The sequence below is a fragment of the Hippocampus comes genome, unplaced genomic scaffold (assembly GCF_001891065.2).
Source record: "Hippocampus comes isolate QL1 unplaced genomic scaffold, H_comes_QL1_v1.1 scaffold175, whole genome shotgun sequence".
In the NCBI taxonomy this organism is placed as follows: domain Eukaryota; kingdom Metazoa; phylum Chordata; class Actinopteri; order Syngnathiformes; family Syngnathidae; genus Hippocampus; species Hippocampus comes.
Genome location: NW_017805556.1, coordinates 457,431 through 469,075, shown reverse-complemented (window position 1 = coordinate 469,075; position 11,645 = coordinate 457,431). Strand labels below are relative to the sequence as shown.

The 11,645-nt window shown below is 41.3% G+C and overlaps 1 protein-coding gene across 2 annotated transcripts in view; it reads left to right on the top strand.

Moving 5' to 3' along the window:
* The window catches only part of txlng (taxilin gamma), a 59,876-nt gene that overhangs the window by 3,205 nt on the left and 45,026 nt on the right, over positions 1-11,645 (top strand). Inside the window, exon 2 of one of the 2 annotated variants that reach the window (XM_019879849.1) lies at positions 710-811. In XM_019879849.1, coding sequence (XP_019735408.1) covers positions 719-811 — 93 coding nt within the window. In that variant the 5' untranslated portion in view covers positions 710-718. Of the gene's footprint in view, positions 1-706; positions 812-11,645 lie in introns of those variants that run through there. The other variant, XM_019879850.1, reaches the window with a different exon arrangement.

Sequence of the window (11,645 nt, the reverse complement as noted above, 5' to 3'; positions counted from 1 at the left end):
ATGAATGTAAACGGCGAAGCGAACAGTCTGTTCGGTCGTGTCGAGTGGGTGCTGCTTTTAAGCTAGTGCCGCGTTCTACAGGACGTTAAGTGAATAAAGTTAAAATCATTCACAATTACAGTAAAACGCACGCCAATAAAAACTCACTTACACGTCGTCGTTTCGAATCTGATGATCGAAAAACGCGAAGTGAAAATGTGTCTCGCTGTCGTCGTTCCGTAGCATCGGGTGGGCGTTGCGTGTATTTAAGCTCCCGCGGCATGACGTCTCAATCCGGGTTACGGGTAGTGGAATTTCCGCTTACGTAAGTTCCGGTAACATGTAATATCGTAGTCAAAATGTTAATGCACAGGCTTTTGTTCCGGGTGAAGGATATTCCTTTTCATAGAATTCCGGGGATGGGAATATTTACTGTATATGTATTTTTGTCTATTTTTTGAGGGGGCTGTAACGGACGAATAGCATTTCAATTGATTTCAAATGGGAAACAATTTTAGATTCGAGCAATTTTCAGTGACTACCGTTGTCACGAAATGAATTTAACTTGGAAGTCAAAGTACTACTCTTATTGTCATTTGATTATCCAAACATGTAGCTGAATTTCTAAATATATTTGCACCATATCTTGAGTTGAGCTGAGTTGTTTCTTTCATGTCTTCTTTTTGGGTAGCATTTATCACTTACAAGCTTTGTTCCCTTGGCTATGCAGGTTGACCGAATGGAGACAGCAGGCATTTGTCAGATTGATGTGGCGACCAGAAGAATTGTTGAGGGAAATGATTCACCAACTGAACAAGACAGCCCTTATCAGGTAAACACATTATTTCAGGGGTGTAAAATCACATATATTCTCCAAAGAGGTCATTTGCACATAAAGTACATTTGACAATAATGTGGACTTGAACTTGATTTGAGAAACTGGACATTTGTCAAGGGCCACTCCAGCATGCTAAGCTGAATGGTCATTGAAATAATTTGGTGTTCATATACGGCAAGTATCACCAACCTTTTTGTAACTGCAAGCTTCTTCTTGCATAGTGATTAGTTTGACGTGCTTTCGGTTTGATACACACTTCTGAAATAACATCCATTGATTTTTCCCAATCCTCACGAGGGTCGCTAATTTCCTTTTTAAATGTTAATTCGGCCCCCGAGCAGCGAACATTCCGAGGCTCATATTGTGAATGTGGAATTTATTTCTTTATTCTGTGAATGAATCACATTTTCGGAGACCTAAAAATGATCACCAAACTTTCCAGACTCATTGGGCCTCATGAAAATTTTGATATTTTAGAGTAATTCAGGACAATTAAAAAAAATAAATCGCTCTATAGTTCCACTTTGTATGGAAAAACAAAATCCAATCCCGGTATGTTTGATCTTGGGATACAACAGTTGGGAGGTACATGTTGCGCCCCGAGATGTGCAAACAAGTCCGTTGCAGCCAGATGCTGTGATGTACAGGAAGTGACCTTTTTGAATGCCCGCTTTTTGAATGTCACACTTTTTGCCCTCTTGTCCCAGAGCAGTGGTCCCCAGCTGTGTACTGGTACTAGGCCATGGTCCATTTGGTACCTGGCTGCATTATATGATTGAGAATCGTGGTGTTATATGACCAGCTGTGAGCTGTGAGCATATTTGTTCCATCAGACGTGGCGGAAATTTGTGGCGCTGCAGGCGATCAGAATCCAGGTTTTCCTTCAAACTTTGGTTTGCAAGTTGAAGTAAACAGAATCCGCCTACAAATTAAAGAAGTAATAAAAAATAATTGCAACAGAATGACCAAACCTGCAGCTAAAGTCGCAGCTGATTGGCAGCCATGAATTCCAAAGATGAAGCTATATTGATGAGAATTCTTCCCCGGCTTTTGTGGTGGTCTCTACAGAGCTATATGGAAGAGTAAGCCCTTGTGCAAGCTATGTTGTCAAAGACAAGGCAATACAACAATCCTGTTGAATCAATTGATCGAGTAGCACCCAAATAATGAAGTGGAAAAACACGAAACTTCAAGCAAGGTTTGCACAGGCTCCCCACATAATTATTAGCAGATTTGCTGCTCATAACTAGCTAGCAACCACCGGATGAAAGCAGAAATCAATCGTGCCATCTTTTGATTATGCACATTTGCAAGTAGCAATGATGCTAATGATGTACTGTATGTAGGATCGTAACTTGGGAAAAAATATGTTCACATTTTATGGCATATTCATTATTCCTGAGGGGTCAATTTTTAGTCGTTCACTGTGTTGTTTTTTATTGTTCTGTAGCTGTTCTGCTGTTGATAAACAATGTTTGAAGTTAACAAAAACAAATCTCTGCTAATAAGATATCCAATTACTTATAATTATCTTTGTCCTTTACCCAAGCTCTACAAAAAAGTCTCTTGCAGCCATTTGTTTTGAAACACTTTCACAATATTTTGTTACTCCAATACTTTATTTACTCAAGCAGGATCGTTGAGAATAGACACACAGAAATGAACACAAGACACTGAACTTTGCTAGAATATGAGCGTCATTTATTCCGCCACAAAGAATCAGCACAGCAATACAATCACAAGTTGGTTAAATGCACTAAGTACAATCAAACTCTCACCGTAACGCTCTGGGAAGGAGAGCCAACCTCCCCGGCAGAGTGTGCATTCAACCAGCTGGGCGTCCGTACGCATCCCGCAGCAGACTTTACCAGAGTTTAGCTCCCGATTCCTTTTCTACGCTCAAATGTTCGTGTGCCACAGAGGGGAGGGTGGCCAGCCCAAACTCTCTGGCGCCGCCGAACAGCCTTCTTCTTCGATAACAGGTGTCATACACATCTGACTCTCAAAATAATCATGTTTTGCTCAAGCAATCCCACACCCCGTTCCCAAGGGACATGCACTCCTTTCTCTCAGGGAACACTCGCTCCTGGTACTTGAGCAAAAACATGCCTAAACCTTCCTACAAACCAAAAACATCACATAAAATATACTTGTTCCTCTTCACCATGTGCTTCAGAAAGTCCGCCACTTTGAATTTTCTTTCAAATTTGGCCCCATTTTTTTTTTTTCCTTTTATAGAGAAAACATTTTAAAGAACTCTTCCCAGATATTCGATTATCTTGAAACTGTTGATGTTTCATCTAAAGATGTCCAAGATAAAAAGTAAAAGCAATGATTTTTATATCATCAAACACTGTTGGCAGGGTGATGTTGTGTTTACCATTTCGAAAAAAAAAAAATCTTGCTGGTCTAAACATGCATGAAAACATGAACATTTTCACATACATCAAGCCTGACAAAATGGGAAAAAAACATTTTGGAGTCTCACAATCACAAATATTTAAAGCACTGGCCCCAGTTCTGTTTCACCAAGTTTTATGTGCCATTAAAAAAAAAAAATCCCGTGCACCTGTACCTCAATGTGCCAGAATCTCAACATGCCAGTACCCTAAAGTGGCCTGCGCTGTGAGGGCCCTTCATAGCTGCTTGCCGCTCTAGTTATGGTCGGAGCAGCTACCACTGCGAGAGCCCTTTCGTTTTTGCAGAAGATATTGTTCTTCTTATTATTAGAGTCTGTGCAGCGACTGTTGCAAGGTCCCCATTGTTTTTGTCGGAATTATTCGGGCCCGAGCAGCGATTGCTGAGATGTAACTATTGTTTTTGTAGACATTTTTTTCCCATAAAGTTTAGCATTTTTGAAACCTTGAACATGCGCAAACAGTGATAATTTTACAATTTACCGGCAGCGAGTCCCAGGGACTCGCTGATCAGAAAAGTATGAGTCCCATTATGCGTTTAGAGAGTCCCAAATTTCGAATTCTGAAATGGTCTACTTATTCAATTGCATATGATAATAACACAAACAACAACATATACATACAATGGTAAACAAATGCTGCAAAAATGTTAATAATTCAGTAGAAGGCCTGAGGATTTCGGAAATTCACGGTAACCGTTTTTCTGTTCTGTTGGATTATACAATGGGAAACCACGGTAACTAATTTTGGGTTCCGTAAACTTTGATCATGGGAACCCACTTTTCTATTTTGACTGATATTCATAATCAAGAATTCTGAAACGCAAAAGTATAATGTTTCAATGGTAAATGTTTGAAAACTATGCATTAACAATGAACATTACATCAGCAGTTGTGTACTCCCAAGTTTATTCAAAAAAATAAATGGATCAAAAACTGGTGTACTCATATGGCATCATGAATACAGCATACTGTACCACAAAATCAGTGTTTTTTTCCAATCTCACACTGCAAAGATTAATTTACTGGTAATCATTAATACAGCTAAGTATTGATGTGGCTTGACATCCTCTTCCCAAGACGATGCGTGTGTAATCTACAACCAATTTGACGAAAGAATCGTACACACGTCATTAGTTCTACCAACAGTTAACATTAGCATTACTACACCTTGTGACGAATGTTTTATTCCTAAAGTTACCATGCTACAACCAATAAATTATAGAAAAACCAATACTGTTTCATAATATTTTTCATAGCGATTAGCCTATAGATCTAATGACAAACTTGCCTCATAATCGTGCCTTCCGTCATATCTCGCTCTTGTTTTCTGTGCATACATCCCAGGTGAGTTTAGTGATACGCCCTTTGGACGATTCATACGAAAAATCAGACTGGCATTCCCATTTCTTAAATGTCGGAATTAGTAGACCTTTGTGAGTTTTTTTCACCACCATCTCAAACTTTCATCCGCGCGATTCCTCAGTTTGTGGACTAAAATAGCAACCCGCATGCGCACATAACATTATCTGTTCCGTACCCCCAACACTAAAAACAAAACAAAACGAAAGTAAATTAGAAGAAACACACTCACACACCACACCACAAATACCCATACAGACACAGTGAAATCGCGTTGATCACGCAGGAGAGACTTGATCGCGTACAGTTAACTCGTGTGCGGTGACTTTTATGGTTAAACCATTTTTCGGTACCTTTAAAATGATGCCACGGAAACGACACACTACCGGTAACGATCGTGATGTGAAATCCTCAGGCCTGCCGTAGTTTTTTTTTTTTTTTTTTTGACTGAGAAATTTCCTTGCGTCCCAAAAACGCACATTATTTGGAACTGTCCATCCCGCGGGAAAGTTATGCATCAAGGACGTGGGACGCAGAGGTAACGAGATGGCTGTGCAAAAACTCATCGGCCCTGATGAAAAAAAATTATATTTTGAACTTTTCATAAATGATGAAAACAATATTTGTGGAACTCTTAGGTGATTAACATGCATGACAGTACTTTAAATAAAATAAACTCAATCATTCGTAACTCATTACTAAATCATTACTGCCTCAGCATAATTGAATGGGGAATTTGTTTGTGGAGTTTTTATCATGTCTTTGATATTGCAGAAAAATTGATTTTCCATAAATATATGTAAAGGATATATTAATTGATATTGGAGTGAATCGAAAACAATCTAAATCGAATCACTGACTCCCTATACATTTTAGAGTTATTTTCAAGAGCCTATTATTTGTTTTCAAATCTCTAAATGACCTCGCGCCACCTGACCTCTCTGAACTCATCCGCCTGTGTACCCTCTGCCCGTCTCAGCACGATGGGGTGCAGAGCTTTCAGCCGCTCTGCCCCCAAACTCTGGAACTCACTCCCACCCGACATCCGAAATATTGACTCTCTTCCTATATTCAAAACTCATCTTAAAACCCACCTATTTAAAATTGCATATACAGTTTAAACTCATCACTTTTATTATTTATAATTTTATCTGTGGTTTTATTGCTCGTTTGGTTGTAAAGTGTCCTTGGGTATTTTGAAAGGCGCTTATAAATAAAATGTATTATTATTATTATTATTACGTGATGACATAGGGCAGTACGTCATGCGTCATAACATCGCGCGCCATAACATCGCGCGCCATCGGCCTCGTATATAGCACGCCCCCACAACAAAGGTAGGAGATCTGTTTTGGCAGAAGTCTTTTGCTTTCTTCAGACTGTCACATGATATGGTGTGTGACACGTCTTCATTACAGGGGAGAGGGAGCATACATGCTCTCCCCGAATTGGAGCAGCATCCTGGAGGGGGTGAATGGAAAGCAGAGGGCGTGGCTCGCCTGTCAAATCTGAGAGGTAGGCCATGCCTTCATTGAACATCAGCTGATAAAGACGTGTCATACACCATATGGCACTCTGAAGAAGGCGAAAGACTTCCGCCAAAACATCTCGGGTCAACAACAACCTAAAAATACCTGTCTGAGATAAAGGAACCAACAGGTTCAACTTCAGTGTTATCACCATCACAGAAACCTTGTTCAAAATTGACAAAGGAAAACAATTTGGGCTTGATGAATATGAATTACATGATTTATATGAACAGAGAAGAGAAAATGGGGGAGGTATATATTTATAAATCCATAATATTTAAGGTCTACCACTTTGACATTGCCATTAAAGGGACTGACGGATTGTTGAACTGTCGAGATTGCAAATGAAAAAAGAAAAATATTTGCTGCTGTTAAATTATCTGCTGTATATATCAAACACGGGCGGCCCAGTGGTCGATTGGTTAGTGCGAGGGTCGGCAACACGCGGCTCCGAAACCGCATGTGGCTCTTTAGCGCCGCCAAGTGGCTCCCTGGAGCTTTTTAAAATGTTTGAAAATGGAAAAAGATGGGGGAGTGAAAATCTATTTTTTGTTTGAATATGGTTTCTGTAGGAGGACAAACATTCCTAACATTTTGCAATGCTGTAAAAATATGTCGAATAAATGTTACATTTCAACATTTCTGTCAACGAAGATTTGCGTCATAGCCTGCGACACATGTTCCTATTAGCAGGACGAGATGCAAGGCAGGTGCCTTTTGTAAGAAGAACTGCCGTTTCATGTCCAATTCACCGATGGAACTGGCAAAGAATGGCAATCTGAAGGACCGAGAGAAGCATTTTAAAATGGGACACGTCACCTACGAAAGTTAACACGCTACAAAAGTACGTCCCGTGCCTCGTTCATCTTAGCCGCCGTTATGACTGTTGCTCGTTATGGCATGTGTGTGTAAGTGTGTGCGTTTGCCTGAGTGTGCGGTCACGGGTCGATGGCGGGAGGCTGGTTGATCAAAAAATAGAGCTTTGGTCAAAAAAGGTTGGGCCCCCCTGTTCTACAGGATGTACTGCAGGGGAAAAAAAACGTTTTATTGGGAAGGCTCATTGTGTATTTGTAGCCAACTTAGTTTTTTTGATAGTAGGCTAATATAGCTAATATAGATTCATACAGCGTTTGTTAATTTGTTGCGGCTCCAGACACATTTGTTTTACGTTTTTTTGGTCCAATATGGCTCTTTCAACATTTTGGGTTGTCGACCCCTGGGTTAGTGTGTCGGCCTCACAGTGCAGAGGTGCAGGCCTTTTGGTGTGGAACTTGCATGTTCTCCCCGCACCTGCGTGGGTTTTCTCCGGGTACTCCGGTTTCCTCCCACGTTCCAAAAACATGCAGATTAATGGAATACTCCAAATTGTCTCTAAGTGTGAGTTGTGAGCGCGGATGTTTTTTCATTGATTTGTGCCCTGCGATTGGCTGGCAACCAGTTCAGTGTGTACCCTGCCTAATGCCCGAAGACTGTTGGAATAGGCACCAGCACGCCCCGCGAACGTTGTGAGGATAATGATGAGAATGTAATGGATGATGATTTGCTCAGGCTTGCTGTTAAAAGGAAAATTCTGAGGCAAAAAATAATCATCTTAAAATTGCAAGGGCTTCCGAGCAAAATGTGAAGTATCGTCCACTACAGTCTGAAGTGAACACACTGAAGTCTGATTTTGATTTGATTTGACTTTTTATTTGGTCTTCCGTAGGAGAAACTTGTCTCGGAAGACAGGAACTCTGTGCTGCTACATGCATTGAACAATACATTCACATACGCTACACAGGATACATTGGCCAATACATACAGTACAGGACATTATATACTCTACACACAACGGACAGTACCTTACAGTCATATGCACACCCCTGAGTGAAGGAGCTCGAATTGGGAGTGCAGCACATGAGAAGGATTGTCTAGAACAGCGGCCCCCAACCTTTTTTGCCTCACGGACCGGTTTAATGTCAGACAATAATATTTTCAAGGACCGGCCTTAAAGGTGTGACAGATAAATATAACAAAATAATAGAATATGACCTGCATGGAAACTATGTTATTTTCGAAACATGATAATAAACATGAATCATGACAAAAGGAACGTCCTATCTGACCGCAACACTCTCTGGTCGCTATGGTAACGTTTAAACCTGCCTTCAAAGTAAGATACAAAGTGCATGAAAAATACGACTCACCATCGCTGCATCTTATGCAGAGTGGGTTTGATGCGTGGGAATCTCCCGTTGAGATAAATCCGTATTTTAAGTAGGACTCTGAATATTGTCAATTAAATGTAGCCTTCTTATCATTGGAAGTCGTAAGCTCCTCTCCTGCCTCCTGGCTGGGCCTTTTCCCCTTCCCAAAGAAACTTTCCAAAGACGTTTGTTTTTTACTCATTTTGCTAGCTCCCGGGTTTCATTTCAGCAGTAACCTCTTGCATGACCGAGAAGCGCGCCTTGACCTGCGTCAAGAGTGACATACTGTAGATGGATATAATGGAGAATCCAAAATAAAACATCTTTCAGATTCTGAAATGAATCCAAAGATTCCCCACTGGACCTGCTGTCTTAGTCTGGAGACCTGTCGCCAGAGCCATACTGGAATGCTGTGGAGGGATGGGTCTGGCTGAGTCCTTGTGACTAATGGACCAGTGTGGATGTAAACTTAGAAATATCCCATGTTTTTATTAAGGACTGTTTGGAGAGTGGGGACTGTTCCACCAAAAACGGATGAGGCACACTGACTCTTTCCACTGGCTCCTCAGAGAACTGGTTGCACGTAGAATGCACCTTAAATGGGGGATGTACCTGCTTCAGACACAATGTGATGCCAAGCTCTTCACACTGGGGCATGTGGTGGAGGCCTGTGACCCTCACCTTGACAATGCTGCTGCTATGGCATCACTGTTGAGAACCGGGTCTGTCAGAACTGTCCGCCTTCTACTGAGAGACTGCAAATGACTATCCGCTTCTAAGCTATCTTTGATAGCTGCTTATTGTGATGGACAAATCAGAGTGGACTACTGTGACCCTTTTCCTGAACTTGACATATCCCCATTGTTTAAGCACCTTGGTGGTTCATTATTAGTATTGCCAAATCATGTTGACTATACTTTTAACATTAAGTTGGGCAGAACGATGTATTACTGTTGAAAGTGATCAATCAAGACAAATTGAAAGATAGGGGCGATACTCCGCGGAGGACACATTTGAACCTATCAAAGAAGCAAACACCTGAATGGGGAGCACTTTACAAACCACCGTTAACAAGAAGGATTGGTGATTTACAGTGGAGGGTTCGACATGGCATTATTGTTGTGAATGCTTTTGTTGTAGTTATTAATCCAAATGTCTCTGATCGATGTCCTTTCTGCTCCCAGAGAGAAACTAATTTTCATTGCTTTCTGAGGTGTAAAATACTTTTTCCTTTGTTCAACTTATTAAATGAGATGTTTAATTGGCTTGGGGGAGGGGTTTTCAGACATGATGTTCGTTTTGGGATTTAAATACAATAGGAAAAAGAGGTCACAATGTAAACTACAATTTTCTGTTGTGAAATGTGAAAATGGGTAGTTTCTACTCCCAAGAAAACAACTTTGAGTATATTTGATGTCTTAAGAGTGTTGTGCATGGTGGTGAATAGGGAATTAGTGTTGAGCCTTTTTCTGACTTAGCTGTCATTATCATGGATTGTGTTTGTAAAATACTTGGTTGATGTGAGCAAATAAATGTGGTTTGAAATATCAAAAAATATATGTCTCGCTCTCTCTGTCTCTCTTTTCCTTAGTCTCTAGCTCTCGCTCTTTCTCTGTCTCTCTCTGTTGGTCTCTGTCTGTCTGTAATTGAACTAGTTTGACACCACTGTCCAAGTGCAGGGGTGGCCAACCCGCAGCTCGTGAGCCGCATGCGGGTCTTTGGCTGGCTCAATGCGGCTCCTGGGCTTTCAAATGACAAGTGTCTAAAACGCCTCGGCGGTGGCGCTGCCATTCAAAGAAGGGCGCGAAATACACATAACTTACTACGTCAGCCTATCAGTCCTCGGGAGGGAGGGAGGGGGGGAGAGAGAGAGAGAGAGAGAGAGAGAGAGAGAGAGAGAGAGAGAGAGAGAGAGATTTTACTTGAATTTTTATGTTACAATGTTAAAATTGGTAAAAATAAAACATACAAAATGTTTGTACAGTATTTTACGTATTTTCTGCTCTCTTATTACATCTGTATACAGTTTATGGAGTAAAATAGTAAAAACAAAAAAAAAGCTTTAAAAATGTTTTCTAGACTTGAAACGGGTTAAAATGTATTACATTGATTATAATGGGAAACATGGTTTTGGTTTTCGAACAAAATGGTTTTCGAGCAGCCATCTGGAACGGATTATGATCGAAAACCGAGGTATGACTGTATTCATTGTTGAAAATGACTGGCCTGTGTTTTCGTACTGCAGGCGTAAATTTCTGTCATTATCATGTTGGTGTGTGACATTTACAATAAATCTGGCTGAGCGTGTGTGTGTGTGTGTGTGTGTGTGTGTGTGTGTGTGTGTGTGTGTGTGTGTGCGCGCGCTTGCGTGCGTGCTCGTGAGGAAGTGATGCGGTGATGCTTATGTGTGCCCATGTATATGATGTGGCTCTTTGCAGTAACACAGTAAAAAAAAAAATTGGCTCTTAGTCTCTGACTGTTTGGCAGTGATGTGTTCCTCGAGCCGGTCCTCACCGGCTCGAGGACCGACCTTCGGTCCTTGGTCCTTGGCCTCGGCCTCGGGAGTCAAGTCCTTGGCGTTGGCCTTGGCCTCGGGTTGCCGGTCCTCGGACACAATGAGGGATTAGAGCCTCGAATCCCTTGTCCACAGGTATAAAGTGGGTCCGAGGACCACAAAAATCACGAAGTAATCAATTAAATTCCAGCCAGGGAAACCCATATTGATGGATTATTCTGGCGCTTTGGTGGGGGCGGGTCTGCCACTGACAGGTGACAGTTAGCGCATCACAGTTAGTTTCAATCACGGTTTGTTCTGTTCGCGGTCGGCAGATTAAATAGCGTGTAAAGTCTTTCTGTAACAGTGGTGTCTTTTATGTAGTTATTTTTGCACAGTCGTCACGTTTGTGCGGTGGCACTAGAATGTTTGTTTGAACCAAGTAATTTGCATTACAGCTGGAGTCAGTAATGCCGGAATTTCACTTCCAGGTTTGGCCGTTGGGATTTGGAGTCCTTGGAGCCCTCCTTCCAGTTATGTTTGCTGAATGCTTTCTCATGTTTGGAATCATGAATATTGATAATACATAGTTTAAAATCATGGTTGATTTAATTATTTTTTATTATTATTGTGAAGTTGAAGGTATTAAATTAATTAATGAAGTATTAGTGGGAGTGGTAATAATAGTAGTACTCAGAGAATGTTTAGAGATCAGCCATCTCGTTACCTCTGCGTCCCGTGTCCGAGACGCAAAATTAACCCACAGGAGGCACAGTTCCAAACAATCAGTGTTGTGTCCAAGGACCGGCAACCCGAGGCCAAGGCCAAGGCCAAGGACTTG